This window comes from Oryctolagus cuniculus, chromosome 12 (assembly GCF_051225735.1).
Source record: "Oryctolagus cuniculus isolate XC-2025 breed Fujian yellow rabbit chromosome 12, ASM5122573v1, whole genome shotgun sequence".
NCBI classification, from domain to species: domain Eukaryota; kingdom Metazoa; phylum Chordata; class Mammalia; order Lagomorpha; family Leporidae; genus Oryctolagus; species Oryctolagus cuniculus.
Window position 1 is genome coordinate 38,755,285 of NC_142878.1, and position 26,813 is coordinate 38,782,097.

The following is a 26,813-nucleotide window of genomic DNA, read 5'->3' on the forward strand; positions in this document are numbered from 1 at the left end:
ACCTGTGCCCTATCGTGCAGTCACTGAGTTCCCACCATCTCAGCACACAAGAGTCCTATAGTCGCAGGGTGCAAATGATATGCTCTGCCCTGCTAGCCTGTCCTGTCCATGGAGAGAGCAGAGACATTCCCAGAGCCAGCTTCCTGTGAGTGCTCCACCTTGGCAGTTTGAGTCCCAGAACCTGTGATATGTTGAGAGACTATGGGTACCTCACAGTCCTACAGGGGTGCCCAGACTCCTGTCAACCTTCCCATCCAGACTCAAAGTAGGGAATGTGGATTTTTCCCTCTGGTAAAATCCCCTGATCATTTGTTCACACGAGCCACCACAACTGCTACTGGTGCCCAAAATGGCACCTTCTCCCACCAGTTCCTGGGCACCCTGTGGAGGGGTGGGAAGAAAGAAACATGCTGCTTTTTTTTTTTTTTTTTTTTTTTTTTTTTGGACAGGCAGAGTTAACGAGAGAGAGAGAGAGAGAGAGAGAGAGAAAGGTCTTCCTTTTCTGTTGGTTCACCCCTCAAATGGCCACTATGGCTGGCGTGCTACACCGATCCGAAGCCAGGAGCCAGGTGCTTCTCCTGGTCTCCCATGCGGGTACAGGGCCCAAGCATTTGGGCCATCCTCCACTGCCCTCCCAGGCCACAGCAGAGAGCTGGACTGAAAGAGGAGCAACTGGGACAGAATCCAGCGCCCCAACCGGGACTAGAACCCGGGGTGCCGGTGCCGCAGGCAAAGGATTAGCCAAGTGAGCCACGGCGCCAGACAATGCTGCTTTTTTTAAGCTGAAACAGGCAAGTACCCTGCCCCCTGCTGGGACTCCAGGCTGGACTCAAAGACAGTGTGGTCTACAAGGCTCTTCCTCTGGCAATATCACTAGGGGCACAGGCTGCTGCAGTCTGCCCTCACCTTGCTCTCCAAAGCTGGCATTTCCTCCAGTACTCAGGTGCGGGGGTCATGTGAAATGTCCATGCTCATTGCTGCATGTCGTGCCTTCCACGCTGATTCACAGCTTCTCTCTTCCTTCTGTAGAATTGCCACTGTAGATTTCTCTCTAACTCTTCCCTGGGGATGCACTTCCTCCATTTTTTTTTCTATTTTCCCTCATCTGAAGCACCATATCTTTTCCCTATTCAGCCATCTTGGAATCCAAAATAAATTAAAAAAAAAAAATCTCTGTCCCTCATGGTCACTCTGAGACACAAGTTAGTATGAAGAAGAAGGTGAGTGTACAAGAGGCACACTCACAATCTTAGGCTCTGCCTCTGACATTCCATGCATGAGAACTAAGTCACATGGTCACATACAAGTGATACTAGATAATGGCATATCTATATGCCCACTCGCTATAATATCATAGAACATGGAAGAAAGAGGGAATAGACCATTGTCTGTAATGCCATTATCTCTCATTTTGCCTATATATACTTCAGTGGCAAAAAAAAGGGAGCAATTGTCCTTGTAGTATCAAAGTACCTCGTGAAGAAATCAGAGGTATAACATAAATATTTCTCTTCATGTTTTACTCTTCTTAAAATTAGTCATTAGCTAAATCTAGTCAAATGAATGCGTAATCGTGCCTTTCCTGTACAGTGTTACACAGTATTTGTGAAGTCTGGAAAGCAAATGTTAGTTTCTTTTTTAATGGATTGGCAGTCTGTTTTATGCCATTGTGTTTATTCATGTATGATTTCAGACTTCATGGACACTCTGTAGAAATCCAGGTAGATTTTCAGTCTTCCTCCATTAGGAGATTCCTTTGGTGAGAACATGTTTTAAATTGCTTGACAGAAATGTAGGGCTGCTTTCCCTAAAGAAGATTATTAAGTTTTTTTAAAATGTGTTTCATTAATTACTAGCTAGTCTTGCTCATAATGTAAGTATGAAAGTCCATTTAGTTTTTAAGGACTCAATACTGTAGATTCCAACTCTTTCAATGTGTTTATATTTTGGTTCTTTAGATAATAACCCCTCTTTGTTTGTATAATTCTTTCATTCAATGTTTCTAATTTCCTAATTTTGGTATAATATACTTTGGCTATTACATAAGTAATTGCTTATAAGTGTATATATACTAATCAATATATGGTCTTAGTTAAATAATTGCCAAACCATAAAATCAAAAGAACCTTGAAGATCAAATCAGAACAAAGATAACATCTTCTGAATCTAGTCCAGGAAGTGGTGAATGTATTAATAGACATGTAACTATTTTTCATATGCTTGATATTATGCAAACATAGGTTCAACACTTTGTTCAAAATTTTATTTAATATGTAATTGGTGTACCATACCTTGTTGAGATTCATAGGGAAAATCCAAACTTTAGCAGTTACCATATTTATTAATAAAAATGGGACTTAATAATTGTCCTAAGGTTAACTCCATGTCTTATCTTTCCACCTTTCTACTTCTAGCATCAGGACTCCAATAAAACCAACAAGATTCTGCTCTTAGGCTGAGATCCTCAGTTTCTTCCTTCTCTGCTGAAGTTTCATGATTACCCATTGTAATCACTCGCTCACATACTCAACTTCTTTGACTTCTCTCACTTCCTCATAATTGTTTGGCAAAGTCCCTAACTGGTTAAATTCTATTCTGTGTCCTCTGTGTTTGTACCCACAAAGTTGAATGGAAAAAAATGACATTTTAAATGCATGACCACTGTCCCCAGGAGAACCTTCAGTGCTACCCAGTAAACATATCCCACTTCCCTGGCTCATCATCTCCATCACCCACACAGAAGATGATTTGATCATTTCCCTCTGCTCTTTCCAACCTCATCTTCCTCATCCTCACTCTAGTTGATGCCTTTACTTCCCATTACCCTTAGAAAATGCAAGCAAGCAGTAGAGAACCAGCATCAAGAATGATGCTGGAAGAATTATGCACACAATAGGCACTCAAAACCTATTTGTGGAATGAAGCCTTTCTGAATATGGACTCGTCCAGCACCTAGAAAGGAGATAAACACATTTAGTGTTGATCAGTAGCAGAGAAGAATTCCATGGTGCTTGTTGGGATGAAAGCCATGAAGGAAAATATTATCTAATTAGCTAGTAATTTGAGAATGTTAAGGAAGATCAAGCATTGATTTTATTTAGATAATGTTTCCTATGTGTAGTATTTGTATTATGAACTCTATCTGCCTTTGTGCTTTTGTATTATCTTATACATTAGCATCCAAATGTTGCTCTTCAGCCAGTACTCATGTTGTATGAAGCGCAGGCAGTCTCATTTTTGTATGCTTTTCATGTAGAAACAAAGAACAACTAAATTAATCCATGCTTAGGAGGAATCCTGTGTGATTAAACTGTATGGATATCTATGTATGTAAAGGAATACCTTAAAATGAATCTGCCTTCTCTTATATTTTCCTCCATAAGCCAGACCTTGATAAAGATTGTGATATGTGGAATTTACCCAAAGACTTAACTCAGATAGCTGGAGTTTGTGGGGGCATGGCACAGAGGCTGGTGTGGAATAACAGTTCAAAAATAAGAATTAGTGTGTTTATAGTCCAGGTCATTTTACAGATGCAGAGTTAAAAGCTAACACCTAAAATCAAGTGTTATAGCAATATGATTAATTAAATGTGGTAAATCTTACTATATATAATTATATATATATATATATATATATATATATATATAGAAAGGCAATGAGGTAAATGTTTTAAAAGTCAGAAGTCATTCCATCTACCAAGATGCATATGATTGTGAGAATTGATGCTAATTAGAATGAAGGGAAGCATGATAATTTAATCTTTTTCTTGATAGTAGTTGCTTTCGGTGACATAGAAAAGAAAGAGCTGACTACTTGTGACCTTCAAATCTGAACTCTTCACTTAGCAAGATACTGTGTATTGGCCTAAAGACTTCTGCCTGTTTCTTGCTTCTGTTCTATGACTAGAGGTTGTACTGGCTGTGCAGCAAAATTTCTACTCCCCTTCTGTAAGTTACACCTGCTCCACGAAGACAGCAGGGGAAGAATATATTTCCTGAGAAGTCGAAGACTCTGCTCTTCTTGCTGACTCGCTGTGTAGGCAGGATCATCTGCACAACAAAGTGGCAACTTACAAACATGCTTGGTAGTGTAGCAGGTTGGTTGATTTCCTTGACTATCAATTCCTGAAGTTTATTTTAAAATTTTGATGTAGGCTCATAATTTTTATTATCAAATTGTGGTGAGGGCCGGCGCCATGGCTCACTAGGCTAATCCTCTGCCTTGCGTCACCAGCACACCGGGTTCTAGTCCCAGTCGGGGCGCCGGATTCTGTCCCGGTTGCCCCTCTTCCAGGCCAGCTCTCTGCTGTGGCCCGGGAATGCAGTGGAGGATGGCCCAAGTGCTTGGGCCCTGCACCCCATGGGAGACCAGGAGAAGCACCTGGCTCCTGCCATCGGATCAGCGCGGTGCGCTGGCCGTGGTGGCCATTGGAGGGTGAACCAACAGCAAAAGGAAGACCTTTCTCTCTGTCTCTCTCTCTCTCACTGTCCACTCTGCCTGTCAATAAAAAAAAATTGTAGTGAACAGTGAATGTAAGTTAAAGATGAACTTATGACTCCTTTGAAAACTTTCAACAAGCAAAGTTAAAGAACTATATATTTTTTTTAGAAAACCTCCATATATTATAATTTTAAAACTATTTAAACCTAGTAGTCTAAGCAACAGAATTTATGCTTAGATTTAAGCTGTGGTATGCTGGGAAACATTTAACAGCTCTCTGGAAAACAAACAAAGCCCTGGTTTTGTACCATTTTCCAATTTCCCTAGTGTAAATATTCCCACCATGGCTGATTTTAAGGTATTAATAAGATGTCACATGGGGATGGGTTGCTTTCTTCTGCCAGGAGCCATTTCAATACATAAAACATCATTCATAGGCCATGCATAATCATCAACTTAAAAATTAGTCTGCTTTAGATTTGTTGAATTTTGAATCCCGTCTGTGGCTGCCTTAGTAGAGCCAGTCCATCTGATTCTGTGGGTTTTATATGGCCTGCAGGCCAGACATTCTTCAACCCTGCAAGGCAAGGTTGGGAAGAGAAGCCTACAGTCTCATCTGTAAGAGCCAGCATCATCATACCACCAGACAGGTGCATAATGAAGGACAAATTCTGTCCCTAGTGCTAGCTTTGGCAGCACTTATACTAAAATGCTGTCCCCGACACTTATGACAAGTCAGAGCTCTTTCTTTGAATGCAATTCAGTAAACAAAAAAAGAGAAACCAACCTTGTAGAGTTAAATGAAGAAAAAATTCTAAGAGAAAAATGTATATGGATTTCTGTTTAATTTTTAGGATTATCTTTTCATAAAAATGTTATTGGAATTTTAATATGGGTTACATATATATGAATATATATCCTTTACAAATTTTATATATACATGAGATTACTTCAAAAGGTTCATGGAAATGGCATTTAAAAATTTAGTTTGTCACAGATTTTGAATATATGCATGCAGGAGGTCTTACAGAATCAATGAAAAATGTATATTATGGAAACACTACATGGATTTCAAAACTTTTGAACCAAAATAAACAACTTTTAATTTCATTTAAAATTATTTTTGAAATAGACTTATATATTTATAATCAGAAAATCAAGTGACACTTCTCTGTTTTATTCACAGTTCTTCCTCTTTAGAAACTTTGTAAACTTCTAGAAGTATTTTCCAATCCATTAAAATATTCATAGCCTTTTTATCACCTTTTGTTCTCCTTGCTTGCTGATTGTGTTGAGGCTCACATATTTGAAGTCAGCTTTTCATAAAGGACCAACACATCTGAAAATTAGTCCACTTACCCAAATGTACATGGAGCTTACTTATGGTCTAAAACAGAGTTAAATAAGAAAAAAAGAATAACTTCAATTGGGTCAAAATACCAAATGGTAAGTTTTAAATACATTACATTGAGCTGAAATTGAGTAAAAAGTAATTAACACAAAAACTTTGCTTCCCAGTGAGATTTTCATTAGTTTAATAATTTTCAACTCCCCTTAGCATTCAAAGTATGATTTTTTTTAAAAAAATCACTTATTTATAAACTCTGCTTCAACTTTCTTCCTCTCTTGGACATGCTCCATTTTCCATAATTTCTAGATGATAATGTAAATGTATATTTATGCTTCTGAAATCTATTTCCCTAAATTCTTAAATCAGTCAGATGGCAAACTCTACGAGTGCAAGGAGTATGCAAAGAGGACACTATTGCATTCCCTGTAGACATATTTTAATAGCCATTGCTCAGTGTTAATTTATTTTTAAAAATATATGCTAATAGTAAACTTATATCAAAGTATTTGCTTCAAGTTTTTTAAGTGAAGTTATGTCTTACCCAGACACATAACTTTAAGCAGTATCTTTCAAACCTGCCAAATTGCATTGCCTGTTTGTCCAATTTAGTGTGCATAGCATTATTTTACTATGCCACAATGGTAATGCACCTTAATTTTTATCAGAGAAAGTATGATATATTTTATTTTCCTTAATTAGTCTCATACTACTTATAATTCAAAAGGGCTACTGCATTTTCTGGGCAGATTATCAAATAGGATGTTGTAAGGATTTGCATGACTAGTAGAACAGAGAAAACATCAGTTCTTTCTGTAGCTGATTCTATATTTACTTTAAATTTGCACAGTTTGGAACCATTTCTCTGTGGTTCTCTGTTAAAAAAATTAAAATATTATTTTAGATCTTTTTTTTTTTTTTTGATAGGCAGAGTGGACAGAGTCTTCCTTTACTGTTGGTTCACCCTCCAATGGCCACCGTGGCCGGTGTGCTGCGGACAGCGCACTGCGCTGATCCGAAGCCAGGAGCCAGGTGCTTCTCCTGGTCTCCCATGGGGTGCACGGCCCAAGCACTTGGGCCATCTTCCACTGCCCTCCCGGGCCACAACAGAGAGCTGGCCTGGAAGAGGGGCAACCGGGACAGAATCCAGCGCCCCGACTGGGACTAGAACCCGGGGTGCCGCCACCGCAGGCAGAGGATTAGCCTATTGAACCGCGGTGCTGGCCTGTTTTAGATCTTAAAGAGTGAAACATACCACACAAAATCAGTTAAAGTGAGTAAAACACTGAGTGTCAGAGAAATAGAGAGGTCTTGGCTTTAATTTGAAAATGCCATAGAAAGGGCTAATATAAAATCTACTGGTCTGTAGTATTTTTTTGTTTGTTTGTTCTACTTAATACTTTTGGTTGAATACTGTAATCAATACACAATTCTTCTTAAGTGCTGAAACTTAACTGAAAAGTGATCACTGTTAAATATGAGTGGGAATAAGAGAGGGAAGAGATGTGCAATTTGGGACATGCTCAAGCTGACTTACCCCAAATGGTAGAGTTAGAAACATACCAGGGGATTCCAATTCAATCCCATCAAGGTGGCATGTACCAATGCCATCTCACTAGTCCCAGTGATCAATTTCTGTTCACAATTGATCATAATGATAGGACTAAGAACCAAAGGGATCACATAAACAAGAATAGTGTCTACAAATACTAGCTGATAGAATAAAAAAGGGAGAGAACGATCCAACATGGGAAGTGAGATACCCAGCAGACTCATAGAATGGCAGATGTCCTAAATAGCACTCTGGCCTCAGAATCAGCCCTTAAGGCATGCGGATCCGGCTGAAAAGCCCATGAGAGTATTTTAGGCATGGAAAGCCAAGACACTCTGGCCAAAAAAAAAAAAAAAGGAAAAAAAAAAAACCTAAATGAAAGATCTCCGCGAGTGAGATCCCAGTGGAAAGAATGGGTCATCAAAGAAGGAGGTACCTTTCTCTGAAGGGAGGAGAGAACTTCAACTTTGACCATGGCCTTGTCTAAATATGATCAGAGTCAGTGAACTCAGGGGACTTCTATAGCCTTGGCAGCTCATGACAAGAGCCTAGGTTGATTACTGATGCCATAAACAAGAGTGTCGATTTGTTAAGTCAACAACAGGAGTCACTGTGCACTTACTCCTCATGTAGGATCTTTGTCCTTAGTGTGCTGTGCATTGAGATTTAATGCTATAACTAGTACTCAAACATTATTTTTCACTTTATGTTTCTGTGTGGGAGCAAACTGTTGAAATCTTCACTTAATGTATGCTAAACTGATCTTCTGTATATAAAGATAAACGAAAATGAATCTTGATGTGAATGGAAGGGGAGAGGGAGTGGGAAAGGGGAGGGTTGCGGGAGGGAGGGATGTTATGGGGGGGAAGCCATTGTAGTCCATAAGCTGTACTTTGGAAATTTATATTCAATAAATAAAAGTTTAAAAAAAAAATCTACTGGTCTGGGACCTGATTTTTTTAAAAGTCCTATCTGCACTACTTTTTAGTTCATGGTTATGTTGTTTTGTTTTCTGCTTCATAAAATCATCACAATTATTTTTGTAGTAATCCATGGACTCAGCACATATCAGTAGTCTTCCTTCCTATTGTTATGAGGATGACACAAGTAAGTGGAAAGATACTCTGTGTTCATGGATTAGAAAAATTAGTACTGTTAAAATGTTAATTCATACCAAAGCAATCTACCCTGTGAATAAAATCTCAATCAAAATGCAAGTGTCGATTTTCACCAAAATAGAAAAAAAATCCTAAAATTTGTAGAGAACCACAAAATGCCCTGAACAGCCAAAGCCATTTTGAACAAGAAGAATAAAGCTGGAGGCACCACACTACCTGACTTCAAAGTCTATTACAAAGCTATAGTAATAAAAGATAGCATGGTACTGACATAAAAACAGACGCATATACCAGTGGAACAGGACAGAGAGCCCAGAAATAAATCCACATATTTACAGTCAATTGATTTTGGCAAAGATGCCAAGAACACATAATAGAGAAAGGGCAGACTCTTTAAAAGTGTGTTGGGAAAACTGGGTATCCATGTGCAGAATGAAATTGGACTCTTCTACAATTTTAAAACTCAAAATAAATCAACGACTTAAATGTAGGACATCCAACTGTAAAATTACTAGAAGAAATCATGAGGGAAAATTTTTTACAACTTTGGTCTGGGCAAAGATTTCTTGAATATGTCTCCAAAAGCACAGGCAATATCAAAACTAAACAAATTAAATTGCATCAAATTAAAAAGCTCTGCACAGTAAGGGAAACAATATAGTAAATGGACAACCCACCGAATGGAGAAAATACTTGTAAGTCATATATCTTGTAGGGGTTTAATATCTAAAGTATATAAGGAACTCAACTTATTAAAAAGAAAATAAATAACACAACTAAAAGATAGGCAAAAGAACTGAAGATATACTTCTCAAAACATATAAATGGCCCACAGATACAAGAAAATTGCTCAACATCACTGATCATCAGGAAAAGGGAAATTAAAACTTTAGTGAGTTATCAACTCACATCTGTTAGAATGGCTGTCATAAAAAAGATGAAAGGTAACAAGGGTAGCTGGCAAGGATGTAGGAAAAGGGAAGAGAGACAAATTCTAGTGCATTACTGCACTGATGGACTGACTGACTATAGCACATATCCTGTTCCTGCTAGCTTCTGATAGAAACCCAAAAGGAACCTAGAAAGCTGTTCATTCCTGTGCTTTATTTCCCACTGCACTTCAGCCTTCACCCAGGAGCAAGGTTATAATGGGCTTTAGAAGCTATTTAAACAAGGATGAAGGACAAAGGATGAAGGGATGTGGAAGATAAACTGGGTGCCCCAAAGGAACCTTGAACATAGCTTATTAAGGGACAATGTTGAGTCATCTTTCACTTAAGGTCTTAATTTTTATTTTAACTATATACAATGTTATTACACATTGAGCTGTTCTAAGGTGGATCATCTGAGACCAAAGGACTCTAAATTTACCTTATTCTACCATGGTATTACATATGCAAATTAGGTTGTAATTTCATTACACTTGGACTACATATATCAAGAATAGCATTTATCATACACCATACTATGGCTGGGGCCAGTGCTGTGGCATAGCAGGTAAAGCCACCATACTATGGCTGGTAATATGTGGAAATGTACAAATTTTGTCTGTCTACAACTCTTCCTTTTACTCTCAGCAGCTATTTCAGAATTCATCCCCAGACAACATTATGTGAATGGCCCTGGTTGTAAAAAATTGGTTAAAGAAAAGGTGGGGAGGGGGGGTCATCTTCTGCTTTCTACAGCAAGCATTTTAAATCTCTAGAATGAAAAAGGACAAACCCATTCCTTCTGGGGAATGAGGTCTTTGATGTGGTTTTCTACTCCTAGCTCAAAGGAAAAAGGATACCATTGAGTTATAAGATATCTACCAGCAGTCAATGGCAAAGTAGGTGAAAAATTTAAGAACTACTTTTAATGAGATATATATTTTTAAATAGCCTTCACTTCACAAAAAATCAACCTTGTAGCTTAAGACAAGGAATCCCAAATATATAAGAACATCCAGGCTCCAGATTACTTGAAATTTTAATTTAAAAGTTGTTTAATGTTTGTCTTCATTTTCTGCCATTAGTTTCATGAGAGCTGTAACATATTTTCTTGAAGAAGCTTGACAATTTCAGACAAGTATGCAGTCATATGAGAGCAGAATTGATGGAGAACATAAGTAACAGCATTTCACAGTGTAAGCAGCAATACTAAATCACTGGGGCGAACGCATAGTTTTATGCATATTGCTGTTTTCTGTTGAATACCTTCCCTTTGCATGGAAGGCCTTTCCTTGTGTTTCATGTTGGTGCTGACCTTTGAAATTCTTCAGCCTTTTAGGCTTCCCTTGATACTGTATCAGACTGCTCTCAGCACTGGAACAACAGCCTGCATACGCACAGTTCTCAACAGTCATTGGGCAGTCCATTAGGTGTTGGTTGTTTGGTTGTCTTTTTGCATTGACATAGCCACTAAACAGCTGGATTTGACAATACTGCAATTCTATGTTCATGTACTTTACTGAATATAGTTTTTATGAATATTTCTTTCTCCTTTCAGTTAGATATTTATAGTAATTCCTGATGATTCATTTTATTTCTGTTATATTTGTTGTTACATTTCCTTTTTCATCACTGACTTTATTGATTTGGGTCTTCTCCCTCTTTTTACTTTGATTGGGCCAATGATGTGTCAATTTTGTTTATTTAAAAAAAAGCTCTTTTTTTCACTTGCCTTTTGTAATTTTTTTGTTTCATTTTATTTCTTCTCTAATTTTAATTATTTCCTCCTACTTTGGGGTGTGATTTTTTGTTTTTCTACATCTTTGAGATACATTTTGATAGCTCATTTGTTTGGTACCTTTCCAATTTCTTCATGTTGGCACCAATTTCCATAACCTTCCCTCATAATACTGCTTTGAGATATCCCATAAGTTTTGATATGATGTGTTGTCTTCATTCATTTTAAGAAATTTTTTCTCTTTTGATTTCTTCTATGACCCTGTTCATCCTGACTGTTCATTCAGGAATATGTTGTTCAGTCTCCATGTGTTTGCATATGATATAGAGGGAGTTGCTGCTTTCCAGCTTCATTCCATTGTGGTCAGAGAAGATGAATGGTATGATTTCGATTTTTTTGGAATTTGTTGAGACTTTCTTTATGGCCTAGCATATTGGTCTGTCCTAGAGAATGTTCCATGCACTGATGAGAATGTGTATTCTGCCAATGTGGGGTAAAAAGTTCTATAGATTTCAGTCAAGTATATTTGGTCCATAGTGTCGATTAGCTCTGTTATTTCTTTGTTGATATTCTGTCTAGCTGATCTGCCCATTGATGAAAGTGGGATGTTGAAGTCTGCTATTACTATTGTATTGGAGTCTGTGTCTCCCTTTAGATCCATTAACATTTCTTTTAAATAGCCAGGCACCCTGTTATTGGGTATGTACACATTTATTATAGCCACATCTTTCTGTTGAATTGATGCCTTAACTATTACATAGTGCCCTCCTTTGTCTCTTTTAGCAGATTTTGTGTTAAAGTCTATTTTGTCTGATATTAGGATGGCAACATGTGCCTTTTTTGCTTTCTGTTAGCATGGAATATCTTTTCCATCCTTTCATTTTCAGTCTGCATGTGTCTTTGTCAGTGAGATGTGTTTCTTGTAGGAAGCAAATAGATTGGTCTTATTTTTTGATCTATTCAACCACTCTGTATCTTTTAACTGGAGAGTTGAGGCCATTTCCATTCAACATGATTATTGATGAGTAACAATTTGGCCCTGCCATTTTTCCATAAATATTCCCATTGTTGACTTTGGATTTATTTTGTCCTTTTGCTGGGAGATTTCCTGCCTTCATATTCTTTTGTAATGATGGTTGTCTGTTTTTCTGTGTGTAGCAAATCTGTGAGCATCTTTTGTAAGACTGGATGACTGGTGACAAATTATTTTAATTTGTGTTTGTTATGAAAGGTATTTATTTCACCTTCATTGATAAATTTGAGCTTTGCAGGGTACAGTATTATGGGTTGACAATTTTTTTTTCTCTTTAGGTTTGGGCTGTATCTTACCATTCTCTTTAGCCTGTAGGGTTTCTGATGAGAAGTCAGCTGTTAGTTTAATTAGAAATCCTCTTAAAGTAATTTGGCACTTCTCTAGTGCACATTATAGAATCTTTTTTTATGTTTTACTGTGAACAGTTTGACTACAGTGTGTCATGGTGAAAATCTTTTTCTGGTCATGTCTATTAGGTGTTGTTTGTGTTTTCTCTACTTGGATCTCTTTCTTTATCAAAATTGGAGAAATTTTCTGGAATCATTTCACTGAATAGGCCTTCTAATACATTCTCTCTTTCCATACCTTCAGGAACTCCTAAAAACTATATGTTGGGTTGTTTGATAGTATCCCATAAATCTCCAACAGTGGTGTTTTTTTTTTTTAAAGATTTATCTGTCTATTTGAAAGGCAAAGTTACAGAGAGGCAGAAACTGAGAGAGAGAGAGGTCTTCCATCTGCTATCTTACTCCCTACATGGCCACAAAGGACAGAGCTGAGCTGATCCAAAGCCAAGAGCAAGGAACTTCTTCCAGGTCTTCCACATGGGTGCAGGGGGTCCAAGCACCTATGCCAGCTTCCACTGCTTTACCAAGCCATTTAAAGAGCTGCATTGGGAGTGGAGAAACTGGGTCATGAACCAGCGCCATACAGGATGCTGGTACCGCAGGTGGTGGCTTTATCGTTATGCTACAGCACCAGTTCCCAGTGCTGTTTTTACATTTTCTAACTTTTTTGTTTTTATTTTTTTGTTTGTTTTTTGTTTTTGTCTGTGTGTATGTGACTAAAAGATTTCCAAAGATTTGTCTTCTAGCTCGGATATTCTTTCTTTTGTCTCACCAAGTCTGCTGTTAATGCTTTCCACCACATTTTTTATTTAATCTATTGAATTCTTCATTTCTAATATTTCCTTTTGATTTCCCTTTAAAAATCTCAATTTTATGAGAAAAATTTTCACTAATATCATGTATGGTTTTCTTTAGTTTGTGGATTTGCTTCTGGTTGCTTTTGAATAATTCTGTGATTAACCTTTTGAATTCTATTTCCAGCACTTCCTCAATCTCTTTATCTTCACATTCTAATATTGATGGGTGTCATGGTGTCTTCCTTATTCATGTTTCTTGTGTTTCTGCATTATTTTTAGGCATTTGTTGAGTTGATTGTTGTTTTCCCACTGATGGCTTTTATCTTTGGGCTATGCCTCTGTGGCTTAGTGGGATGTCTGCGCTTTCAGTGACTACAAAGAGGTATGTGGTGGATGTAGACAGGGAGCTCTGGTCAGTGCTTCAAGGTGGGTCAAGTATCGAGAGTAACACCCAAGTTGGGTGTGGTAGATATCCTCTTATTTACAGAAGGGGAAGAATGGTCACCTCTGTTATGATCACTTCCTCACCTTCTCTCCTCCAAGCTGAGCAATGCTCAGGTGTTAGCCCCCTGTGTGTTCAACACTCATCTGTACCACCATATGAACCACACAAATGATCTGCACAGTTCTTACTATGAGCACAATTCCTGTTGCAATGATCTGCCCCCAGCAACCAAGGAGCTCTGAGTGTGTCTGCCCAGAGACCCACCCTCACCCTGCATCTTATCATGCACCACTAAGTTCCCATGGTCTCAGCACACGACACTCCCACAGTCACTGGGTGCAGAGGTTTTTCTCTGCCCTGCCAGTCTGTCCAGTCAACAGAGAGGTAGACTTTCCCCATGCCAGCTCCATCTAGGTGTCTTGATCCTGGGAGGCTGGGGGGCACCTTATAGTCCTACAAGGGTGCCTAGCCACATCCCAACCAGGCTCAAAGTCAATGGGAACTGCAGATTTTTCCTTCCTCTAGAATATCTGGATCATCCGCATATACAAGAGCCACAGGCTTAATGTTGCTCTCTCCCTGCCACTGCCACCAGTACCGCTGAGAAGGCATATTGTCTCAGCCAGTGGCTATGCATACACACAAAGTCTTCTGCAGCTGCTGCTCAAGCCCAAAATGGTGCCCACCCTTTCTTAGCCAGGCAGTGGATGCTGTTGTGAGGAAGCTGGGGTGAGATAAACATGCCCTTCTCCCTCCACTGGATCTGCGGGCAACTGATAGCAACCCCTAGCCCACAGGGCTCCAGTCCTGACCCCAGCCACGCTCTCCCTCTGGCTATATCATCATGGTTTGCTGCAGTCCTGTCTCTCCTCTGTCTCCATGCTGCTGCCCGCTCTGGCTCTCAGCTGCTGCGGTTGTGTGTTGTGTGTTGTGTTCCTGTTCATGATGCATGTCTGCACCCTCCACACAGGTCCACGGCATTCCTCTTCCTTTTGTAGGATTCCCTGTGCAGCTTTCTCTCCAATTCTCCCAAGAGTGCACTTCCTACACTTTTTCTCTTTTTTGCTATTTTCCCTAGCCTAGCATAGTATGTCATTCCCTAATCTGTCATCTTGGAATCCCCTGAGAATTGTTAGGGTTTTATTCATTTTTTGATATTTCTTTTCATATGCTATGAAGTGACAAATATTTTTCTCAGAGAAAGTGGTTTCTACGATGGTTAGCAATAAAATTTTTATATTATGCATGAGCAGAGGAGATTAAACCACTTTGCTTTGTATTCATCTGTTCCTTCTAAATTTAAGTGTCATATCCCTAAATGCAAAATTACTAGGTTTTATATGTCTTATGATCAGTATATCTTAAATTGGCAGTTGGGATGAATTATTAAGTGGAAACTTATATTTCAGAATTACCTTCTTTCCTATGTTAGCCTTTTAGTCTTACAAGAAAAGAAAACATGTGAAAAGTCTGTGTTTGCTAACTCATTATTTAGTTTGTGACTTCATACTAGGTAATAGAATTGCCAAAAAGTACATGGTACAATTCAGTTTCCTGAGGTCATTTCTAGGCCTATGGTAACGCAATTCATCTGATTCTATTTTTATGGTTATCTCCATAAATAATAATCAAAGTTTCACAGTCTTTCTCTATCTAGTGGAGGACAGCAAGTATCCATTCCTCCTCTGAGTGAATCCAGATTTAACTGACCAAAATCAAAACCTCCTCATCATTTTCAATATGTCTGTTCTCTCTGTTTATAATGTATTTTGTTACAACTTAGATTCCATAAATTGCTTGTTTTCATTTAAAAATGCTAGTGAATAAATCATCACACAGAGCTGTTTGGCCAAATATGTTCCATTTGACAATTTAAGTCACATTCTCCTGTCAACCTGGTCGCAATCTGGACGTTCCATAGATAGACATTAACTCTTTCGCATTCAGGTGAAAGAGACACCAGGATATCTACACTGTTATGAGAGATGATGTTTTTAATGGTAAGCTGGTGACCAAAGAGGGGGTGAGTGGGACATGATGCTCTTGTTCCTGAATATGAACAGATGTCACTAGGAGTGGTGAGAGGATCGAAGACAGAACACAGTAACAGGTGTCACTCTTCTGCTTTAAATCCCTTGAAATGTCACCAATAAACATGGAGTACATTAGTAATAAGAAAGAACAACTGAAGTGTTATTATTTAAAAATCCCTTCAGTGACTTCTCATGGCCTATGGAATAAAGTGCACATGCCTGAAAATGAACTTGACATTGACATACACACTTCTAGCCTCACCTCTTGTGGTATGCTGCCTTCAACCCTAGGTTGCTTTCATGCTTGAGTACTTCTTTCCTTTTTCTTTCTTTTCTTTTGTACAGTGGCTCTCCTGCTCTGTGTCCTCTCTCTGCCTTGAATCTCTTTCCCACTTTTCACCCAATCCAGGTTATTTCAAGACCTGTCTCTGTGGTGCTTACATAAGTTTTGAGCATTGCATCACTCCCATGGATTATTGTCTTTTCTTTTGTGTCTTCCCTTCACTGTACTCTATCCTCAACGCCAGATGAATGGAAGACAAACACAAGTTTATTGAATGAATAAGTGAATGTTCAGGTACATTCTAGACATTAGAAAATAATTTTAAGTAACCACAAAACTATAATGATCTGATCTATTATCTGTTACTATCAGAAACACCCATGATCACATAGGAAACTATAACATTTTTTCAAATGGGCAAAAAGACATATATAAACATGAACTGATTTTTCTAAATTCTGTTACTAATTTTAATAGTATGTTGGGGTTCTCAATTCTTTATCTAAACTTTTGGAGAGATGTACTAAATGGTGCTATTTGGTATGTAATATTTTGCTTTATATCTAATGACAAATCAGTGGGAGGAAATGTGTATTTACTGTAGAAGTTCTTTCACACCATGCAATGGTTATGGTCGTGGGTTTGGTGGGCATTAAAACTAATTCCTAGATGTGACATCTAGATAAATTAATTTTATGTGCCTAAATTATGTCATCCATAAAAAGGGATAATACAGGGATATTCAAGAAGTTTGTGGAAAATGGAATTTAAAACTTTATTTTAGTCCAACAAATATTGAAATACATGCATACAAGAGGGTCTTCAAAAAATCTGTGGAAAATGTGTATTATGAAAAACATTGCATGGAGTTCAAGAATATTTTACCAGAATAAAGCTGGCTTTTAATTCCATTTTCCCATGAGCTGTTTACAGTACCCTTGTGACTCCTGTCACTTAGAGTCCTTGTGAAGATTAAATTAGGGAATACACATATTGCTTAAAATGATGCCTAGTACATGATGAGCACTCAATAATTATCTTTATTAAGCTCTTAATGTAGTATTGGAATTATTGGATTCCCATAACTGCCTGGTGAGATAAGAGGCATCATGATCTTTGTTCATGGATAGTGAAGCTAAGATTGATGATTCACTGTATTAGTAGGAAGGGAGACTCGAAGACCCTCTTACCCTCTCTCCTCCTTCGTATGCTGCATGTACTTACTGGGCTGGGTGGGGATATAATGACTCCTGCCTAGCTGGTTGGAATTTGGAACATTTTATTCCTTTTTCATTTTCTTTCCCCTGCAGCCCCTCCTCCCTGTCAGAGCATTTGTAAAGAAAGCAGTAACAGACCTTGCTCCCATTGAAATCGTATTATATTTTTGATTTTTGCCATTATTTATTAGCTGTCATGTCCAAAATGCCAACTTATTTATTTAAATCTTCATGCCTGAGAATCAATAGGGTCAAGGAAATAAGAACAGTGTTTATATGAATGTTTATTGGACTTTTCTTTATCATCTTTCAGGTCTTGTAGAAATTTGTCTGATGCACCCCCTCGATGTGGTGAAAACCAGGTAAGGTTCTGCATGAACAAGTTTTATTGACTTTGGCTGATATCCAAATTAAGATCTGTCAGAACACTAAATGCTAGAACTTGTCCCAGGCTGGTAGCTTCTCCCTATAATGGCATTTATATTTGCTTCTTAAAGAAAGTACTATTTGACAGATAAAATTTGAACAGTGAAAAGCATTTCTCAGTAGAGGTCATTTGAAGGTATGTAATATTTTACTGCTTTCATATGACAACCATGAGGTATGATTTGTGGCTATACTGGTAAATGAGATAAATTTATCAAAATCATGTAGAAACTTAACTTTATCCATTATGACAGCTTATTTTCATTTGACATTACATATAACAGATTACTATTTAATTACATTTTGGTGTGAGACTCCAACATTTCAAGTTAACTTCTTACATGGTACTTAAAGAATTCATTCCTATAACTGTTTGCCAATACAAATGTAGGAAAAGTCACTTGCTCTTCTAGGAGATACAAATCAGGGTAATACATTGAATCTATTTGTTATTTTGCAAAAAAAAATAATAACAAAATCTTCAGGAGTTTAATGTTATCTAGAGCACTTTTTAAAAAGGTAAACCTGTGTCTAGAGGGTGAGTATTTAGCTAGAGGTTAAGATGCCAACATCCCACATTAGAGTTCTCGGGCTTTGACTCCTGGCACTGGCTCTCGCTCCTGATTCCAGATTCCCTGGGAGGCAGTGGTAATGCCTTGAGTAACTTAGTTCCTGCCACACATGGGAAAAACCTGGATGGAGTTCCCTGCTCCCATCTTTGGCCACAGCCCATTCTTGGCCATTTCAGACATTTGGGAATTGCAACAGCAGATGGGAGTTCTCTCTGTCTCTCTCAAAAAAATTATTTGCAGCTGAATTATTGAGCTGCCCATTTATTCAGTTTGGAAGCTCTTGGAGTTTAGTGAAAGTTTCTCTTTATTTGTATTGAGTAAAATCCAAGAGCACTATGCCCAGGATAGAGCCTAAGAACAGTTAACATGCACCAATGGAGGTTGAAGAAACCAGTATTACCAGAATTAGAAAATACTTGATGATTCAAAATGGTCATTGGGTGGGGATATTATTTAATTTACCTAACTATGTAGCAGAATCCTAGGCTGTTTTCTGGAAGCAAGAGAAGGTAGGCCGGTGCCACGGCTCAATAGGCTAATCTTCCGCCTTGCGGGGCCGGGACACCGGGTTCTAGTCCCGGTCGGGGCGCCGGATTCTGTCCCGGTTGCCCCTCTTCCAGGCCAGCTCTCTGCTGTGGCCAGGGAGTACAGTGGAGGATGGCCCAAGTGCTTGGGCTCTGCACCCCATGGGAGACCAGGAGAAGTACCTGGCTTCTGCCATCGGATCAGCGCGGTGTACCGGCCGTGGCGGCCATTGGAGGGTGAACCAACGGCAAAAGGAAGACCTTTCTCTCTGTCTCTCTCTCTCTCACTGTCCACTCTGCCTGTCAAAAAAAAAAAAAAAAAAAAAAAAAAAAAAAAAAAAAAAAGAAGGTAATTGTGACAGGCATGTAAAATTACATAGAGGATTGCAATAACAATACCCACTGACTGTGTAGCTTAAACAACAGACATATATTTCTCCTATCTGAGAAGTCTGAGTTTGAGATCCCTGGAAATTTGATTTTGAACAAAGGCCCTCTTCCTGACTTACAGGTAGCTTTTACTTGGTGTTGCCACACAACGTGGTACAAGGAGGAAGCTCCAATGTCTCTTCCTCTTCTTATAAACCCACTAATCCCATCATGGGTGCTTCTACCCTCATGACTCTGCCTAAACCCAATCACACCCCAAAGGCCTCACCTCCAAATACCATCACATTGGAGTTACAAACTTCAAAATATGCATATTGGAAGAAAATTTTACTCTGTAACAGCCTCCCAACACTAAACCCAGGCAAAGAAAGAAGAAAACCACAAATTATATTCAAAAGCAAGATATGTGCACCCCTGAACTATTTTTTCAAAAGTTTGAGAAATAGAAAGTAAAATACACTGGCCTTTCCTTTTTAGAGTCCATGTTAACCTTCTTTGAAAAGCCAGAATACTATTGCTAGTTTGCTGAAAATTAAATTGTTTTTCACTAAAGAGTAATTTTTCAAATTAGTGAAGTGTTCAAATGAATATAGAAACATAAGAATGATTTAAACGAGACATGGTATTAAAAGTGTAGTTACTAATTCACTCAATCCTTCATTCAGCAAACACACATTCAGTATCTAACTTGTGGTTCCTAAGCCAGCACGGTTTTCGAAGAGCTCACAATCTTATCACAGTGAACTTCAAAAACTATTATTTTGCTATACTGGAGCTGGATTGTGTGTTTCTTGAAACAGATGTGCCAAGTTACTGGGGTTTTGTATCTTCTTGTTATAGCAATGTTTTCATGAAAATGGCATTCATCAATTAAAATTAATCATATGTCCTTAACTAACTTCAAGGGGGGAGGGAAAACACAGTCCTTCCAGGTGCCTTGAAGGAAGAGGGAACTGGATACTAGATGGTATTTCACCTGTATTACAATGGAAAGGGTATTGAATACGCCCACATATAGTAAACTGAAAGCCCAAAATATATGCAACTGACTTCGCAACAGAAGTAGAATATGCAAGATTGCTAAGGTGTGTCTCTTGGGCACTACCATAGAAGTGACATAGTACATAGAGCCAACTGTAATGCTGGCATCTCTTTGCTATTGCCTTGCACAGGGCATGACCACATTTCTATACAGAAATAGATTCATATCCACAGAACAGAATTGATAATTTACAGAGTGAAAAAAAAAAATCCCCTTGAACAAAGAAATGCAAGTAAATGTTTAGAATCTATTGTTTTTGATTCAGCAAAGGAAAGTATTGGTCACAAATAAAACCCAGAAAGAAGACTAGACTCCAAGCACATTTATTGTGCCAAAGTCCAGTACATGAAAAATGAGCCATATTCATACTCATAGTAATTCAGTGAACCACCCTTCAAGTAATAACATCCAAACAGAGTCAAAAGCAACCCTGGAAATGCTGTGAAGTGAGGTTTGGCTTGGCATTTCCCATGTTCCTCTTTATAGTGCCCGTGACAACTCAGAATCCAGTGTGCCTGGAATATCATGTCATTAAAAAACTGGCCTGCCAAAATTACCAGTGCTGAGTGGTTTCATGTATTCTCTTACCATTTACAGTTTCTCTTATTTTATCAAAATGATAAATGTACATCCTACACAATTTAAATAAAATCCCAGCCTCGTCTCAATCAAAGTAGGCTAGGTCATGCCGCTGTAGTATCAAACAAATCCCAAATCTCAGTATATTACAACATGGATGTTTTTCATCACCCCTGCCTCATATCTAATTCAGTATCTTAGTTTATTTGCCACACACCATAAATAAACCAATAATATCTTAGTTTATTTGGCTACCGTAACACAGTACCATAAATGGATGGCTTGTAAACACCAGAAATGTATTTCCCACTGTTCTGGAGGCTGAGAGTCCCAGTTCAAGGCACAGCCAGATCAGCATCTGACAGGGGCCCGCTTTCTCGATCAGGGATGGTGCCCTCTGGCTGTGCCTTCACGTGATGGAGGGAATAGAGCAGTTTTCTGAAGTGTCTTCTAGAAGGGCACTAATCTCATTCATGAGGGCTCCTCCCTCATGACCTAATCACCCCCAAAAGCCCCACCTACCAATACCAGGGAATTGGGATTTCAATATATGGACTTCAGGGGGACACAAACATTCCCTGGGGGCCTCTGCTCACTGAATTCATTCTGTGGCTCTGCTTTGACTCATGCTTTCGTCATCCTGTGGCAGGCAGGATGGAGCTGAACAGTCTCACACTGCAACTACATTTCTCATCAAAAGTGTCATTTCCTCCTCATCCTCTTGTTAAGAATTAGTCACTTGGCCACACCTGGGTAACCAGTAGGAAAAGAAATGTGCTTCTCCCCTCTGACCTGGAGGAGGAAACCTGGGTGGCAGTATGCCATAGATGTGTCTGCCCCAAGCCTTATAAGCATAAACTTTATTCCTCTACTCAGTCCTCTCCATCCAGCTGTGTCCATTCGAGAGGTAAAGACCTGGAACTTTCAGCTGTTTTATTTAAGTTTTTTAAAGATTTTATTTATTTATTTGAGAGGTAGAGTTACAGACAGTGAGAGAGAAAGAGAAAGATCTTCCATCCATTGGTTCACTCCCCAGAGGGCCACAACTGCTGGAGCTGCACCGTTCCGAAGCCAGGAGCCAGGTGCTTCTTTCAGGTTTCCCATGTGGATGCAGGGGACCAAGGACTTGGGCCATCTTCTGCTGCTTTCCCAGGCCACAGCAGAGATCTGGATTGGAAGAGGAGGAGTGGGACTAGGACCAGCACCCATATGGGATGCCGGCACTGCAGGCGGAGGATTAACCTACTATGCCACAGTGCCAGCCCCTTCAGCTCTTTTAGACTTCACTTCCTTATTTCCAAATCTCATGTTGGTTGTAGGAGTTATATAGTGCCTCCTGCCAATTCTTGAACTTCCCAGAACCTCACAAAATGACCTTATGTAGAAAAAAGATCTCTATAGATATAATTAGTTAGGATGTGGTCATATTAAAACAGGGTGGCTCCTAAATCCAATATGACTGGTATCTTTACAACAAAAAGAGAGGAGGCTCAGACAGACAGACATAGTGCATATGGTACCAAAGGCAGATATGGGTGTTGGGCAACTGCAAACCAATGAATGCCAAGCATTGCTAACAACCACCAGAGCTAGGAGAGGTGTGGGACACAGTAGGGAAGTAGTACACTACTCTTCCTTCATTCGTCAACTATAAATATTCTGTAATTATACTATTCCCATTTCTCCTCCCTTCATTTCTTCCACTGTTCATCAATAATCAATTGTTTGCATTGTTTTGACTATGTAAATGCTTTCCACTGTGGAAGCAAGTGGTGTTCAATGATTTATTTTCCTCATTAATCATTACCTCATATGCTCATTCTTTACTTTGCTATAAGATTATTGCTCATTGTTATTTCTGTCCAAATGTTTCTACGGTTTTCCACATTGTCAAACTCATAGCAAATGGGGTGATGGGACTACTTGAAGGTGGGATTGTAAGCAATGATCTGACTTTCATTTTAGGTATACCTCCCCTACTTCCAGTGTCAATATTTGGAGGTCTTTTTTGAGGATAGTCTTTCTCCAGTGAAGAACATTTCACTCAACCTGTGTGATTTGACAGTCCCATCATTAAAAATGAAGAAAGTCACATAAATACCCTATTTCTAGCATGGGACCCACTTTCTAACTTGCCACTGTTGTGTGATCCCCAGTCTGGGGCTGCTCTCATTCAGCCTCCAGAAAATAAGTTTTAGCTTCAGATCTTTAGTGAGGAGACTTTCAAGCAATCTTATTTTCAGTCATATACGCCTACCTTCTATGGTATGTGTTCTTCTAAAGCCTGAGGCACCCCAGGGTGTTCACTGGAGTCCCCCTCCACAAGTGCTTATGGTACATTCATCCCTTCTGTCCTGCCAAGGTGTAATCATTGTTCCATTCATTTCCATCTTACAAAAATGTGTTGACATTGCATATCTACTGGTACTTCCTGCCCTGATCTTTTTATCCTTATAGGTTTCTCCTTATTTATAATTATTACTCCTTAACTAGCTGTGTTACTCAGAGCCCAATCAGGAGAATACACCCACTCTGAGTATTTGAAACAATGGCAATTTAATGCAAGGAATTAGTTATACTGATGATAGAATTGCAGAGGAGCCAACAAAGATCTGTGAGGCAACCAAGAGATTAACAATAGTGCTACCATCCCAAGGAAGGGAGACAGAGTGAAGGAGGGATAGAGACTGAGCCCAGGGCTTTGTAACCCTGGTGGATGCTTGAACCATTGTAGGTCTGTCTGTTGGTAGATGGAACCTCAGAGGAGATGCAAGCCACTGTGAAATCCTCAGCCTGCAGCAGAAAGGGGTGGGCAGAAATCCTCTGGTTTCTCCCTGGTTCTCACCTATAGTCTCCCACCCACTAGTAATCCTTTTTCCTAAATCCATGAAAGCCTGGGAAGTCCAGCATTGCAAAGGCCATTCCCTCCATGCTATAGAGCAGAGCAGTGTCCAGCAAGAGTAAGAAATGGATCTGAAGACAGTCACAGCCAATCATAGTCAATTAGGATTGACGTGCTGACATTTTACTGGAGTTTGCAGAAAGCTGAGACAAGCATACATGTTCGAACCAGCATGTTGAACAGAAGCGCACTTTGCATTTTATAGGTGATTAGAAATTATAATTGATAGAACTTCTGGGGAGAGATTTCAGGCACTGCAGCACATGGCTTCATATTAAAAGCAGATTATTCTGCATGTAAGTAGAGTTCCAGGGACAGACCTAATGTGAGCAGGGTCTGTTGCAAGTGTCCCCACCTGGTTGTAGAGTAGGCTGTTTGGCTATGATGCTGTATACAAGGCAGTTACATAGAATCAAAATCTCCTTTGAGGTTCTCCTCAGAGACATGCATTTGTACTGTTTTATAGTTCTGTTTATATCCAGATAGAACTTTATGGACTATTAGGAGTGGACCCTCCATAATTAATGCATGGCCACAAATCCACTTGTATTATTACAGAGACCAAAGGGTAGTTTCTGCCTTCATATTTTCCAGGGGCTCAAACAGAAAATTCAGTAATATTCCTCCCACATTCTTTCTCCTTCCCTTCAGCTGTCTTTATCCTATGCATGCTTCACATGAGGGCTACCTTTTCTGAATTGGCGGTTCTTGGTGGTTGTGTGGTGTTAATGACTCCAACTCTGAAGTTAGGCTGCCTGAGTATAAATTCTAACTCCTCCACTCATTACCTGTGTGACCTCATTAAGTATTGAACTTCCCTACCTTTGTTTCCTTATTTTTAAATGGGAACCATAATATTCAAAAATCAACCTCTCTTTCTCTCTCTTCCCCTCCCCCTCCCTCCCCCTCCCTTTCCCTCCCTCCCTCTCCCTCTCTCTCCCTCCCTCTCTCTCTCTCTCTCTTTCTCTCTCTCTTACACACACACACATGCATGCGCACGCGCGCACACACACACACACACACACACAGTGTTTTGTCCTGGGCCAGCAAAAAGAGTGGGGATACAAAGACCAATGGAATTTGTAGGGATATCAGGGAAACATGAAGAAGGATTCATGGTGGAAGAGAGGAGAAATGTTTAATATGGGAGGAGGGGAGAATAAGTAGTTTCAAGTTTCTAAGTCAGAACCTTGTGTTCTGTGAGCTCTGCATTTAAATCCCTCCTCAGAAGGAGTTTGCAGGTAGAGTCTTTCTGGGTCTGAGGGCAGCAGAGTCCTGGTTGAGGGTGTGTGTTGCTATCAGCAGCATGCCACATGTCATTTAAGGGCAATGTGCTGACATTACTAAGTATCCCCTATGGCTTGGGTAGTGCCTGGTCTCCAGGAAGTGCCCAATGGATGCTGTTGAGTAAATGAGTCTTTGATAAGAATCGGAAATAAAGTTGCCAGTTCTATGGCCAAACTGAAGTGTCTAGAAAGTGAATAGTAGGCAGCTGTGCAGTTTTCTTTGAAAAGTACAAGATGCCATCAAAGAGGTGAAAATTAAGAACCCGTTGAAAGAAAAGACGTGATGTGACTCGCAGAAAGTCGGCCAGAACCATTTCAAGTCATTGGTGGAGTCTGAGAGACTGGATTGGGGCAGAGTGAAGTGAGAAGTTATGAGCGAGTGTGCTCAGATGAGAGAGCCCATGGGATAGAAAGTGCTGGGGGGACATCCCTGCCAAGCTTTGAGGTAGAAAGTAAATATTATACTTCATCTAGAATGGTGCTGATAGAAATCAAACAGTTACCACATATATAATTTTAAGTTTTCTAAGAACCATATGTAAGAAATAAAAAGATACAGGTAGAATTAATCTTAATAACGGATCTTGTTGTCATAATAACATGTTAATCAACATAAAAATTTTTGAGATGTTTTCTTTGTTTTCACAAGTCTCAAGAGCACCTCTCAATATTGACTAGTCAGCCATATTTCAAATACTTAATAGCCCCTCATAGGGCTAGTGGTTTCTGGATTACACAGAAGAAGGTCTTTTAGGGGGAGAAGGACAGGTGGTCCAGGAGTCCTACATAAAAAAGAATACCTTTTCTTGGAACAGGTTGACAGTTACAAATAAGTAGGTCCCTAGGGCAGGGGAGACTCATTACATACATGTGCAAAGGCTGGTACCCATGTGGAGGAAATGTTATCCCAAAATCTAAAGAATATATGGAAGTGACGGTCACAGAGGGCTGTAGCTTACCTCAGTACCGTGTTCTCATTCCCAGTGAAGGAAAGGTCCATTGTGCTTTAGGAAGAGAGACTTCCTGAAGTGCTTGTTCAGTTTTGCCCAAGTCAGTTTCCATCATTCTTGTTTTTGTTTCATTTCCAAATGGGACCATGCACTAGGTAAAAGCTAAATAAATTACTGATCCCGTAGATTAATCTCTGAAAAGCACATTTTCTGGTAGGTGCTGAAGGAGGGAGAGGATCTGCTCACCTCTCTTTGTAATCTGTTCTTGTAGACCATCTAATATACTCCTGGTGAGTAGACAGGCCAATACATACCTTGGCTTTTATCGTTCCTCCCATCAGGACTTAACTTGTACTGAGACGTCTTCTCATACTTCTCTCCAAGCATATTAATCACTGTGCGAATTCTAAAAGCTCACATGGGTAGAAAATTTGGCATCCACGTGTTGTTATATATGTGCTTATGGGGCCTCTACTCAAGCTGCTGAGGTTGATTTACACTCTCTATCAGTGGCTCCCAAACCCCTGACCTACTGAATTAGAAACTCTAGGGGCGGAGCCTACCAATGTTTATGATTAACAACCTCCCGGGTGATTCTCATGCAGCGAGTCCAGGCTGGTCACTGGGTCAGCCTCTGGGAACCATTGCTTTAATACCCTGTAGGCTGTTCTGTAAAAATGTGTGTAAAGAATTCCTTTTTTCCTTATTTTTAACCATTTAGTTGTTAACCTGTAGTTCTCATTCACATCATTTATGTACAATGCTTTGTTAGCAGTCAGTGGAAGTGGCATGGAAAAAAGCTTGTCTCACAGAACTCACTCTGTGGTTTGTGAGAGTGATATGGGAATATATTATCTAT

The 26,813-nt window shown here is 39.3% G+C and overlaps 1 protein-coding gene and 1 long non-coding RNA gene across 8 annotated transcripts in view; one reads left to right on the forward strand and one right to left on the reverse strand.

Annotated features, from left to right (window-relative positions):
* The window catches only part of SLC25A21 (solute carrier family 25 member 21), a 559,911-nt gene that overhangs the window by 314,376 nt on the left and 218,722 nt on the right, over positions 1–26,813 (forward strand). For 5 of the 6 annotated variants that reach the window (XR_016217388.1, XM_089309349.1, XM_089309351.1 and 2 more), the window contains one exon: positions 17,597–17,645. Coding sequence is in view for 5 of the 6 variants with exons in the window: in XM_008269507.5 (XP_008267729.1) it covers positions 17,597–17,645 (49 nt within the window). In the remaining variant the exon portion in view is untranslated. Of the gene's footprint in view, positions 1–17,595; positions 17,646–26,813 lie in introns of all 6 variants that reach the window. The other variant, XM_089309350.1, reaches the window with a different exon arrangement.
* On the reverse strand, positions 21,748–26,466 carry LOC103351194 (uncharacterized). Of its 2 annotated transcripts, XR_007910537.3 has the most exons (3): positions 26,269–26,466; positions 25,964–26,105; positions 21,748–21,983 (listed from the first exon to the last, which is right to left on the reverse strand). It is a non-coding gene; the product is annotated as an uncharacterized LOC103351194 (long non-coding RNA). The 2 variants fall into 2 exon arrangements; XR_016217391.1 differs by lacking the exon at positions 25,964–26,105.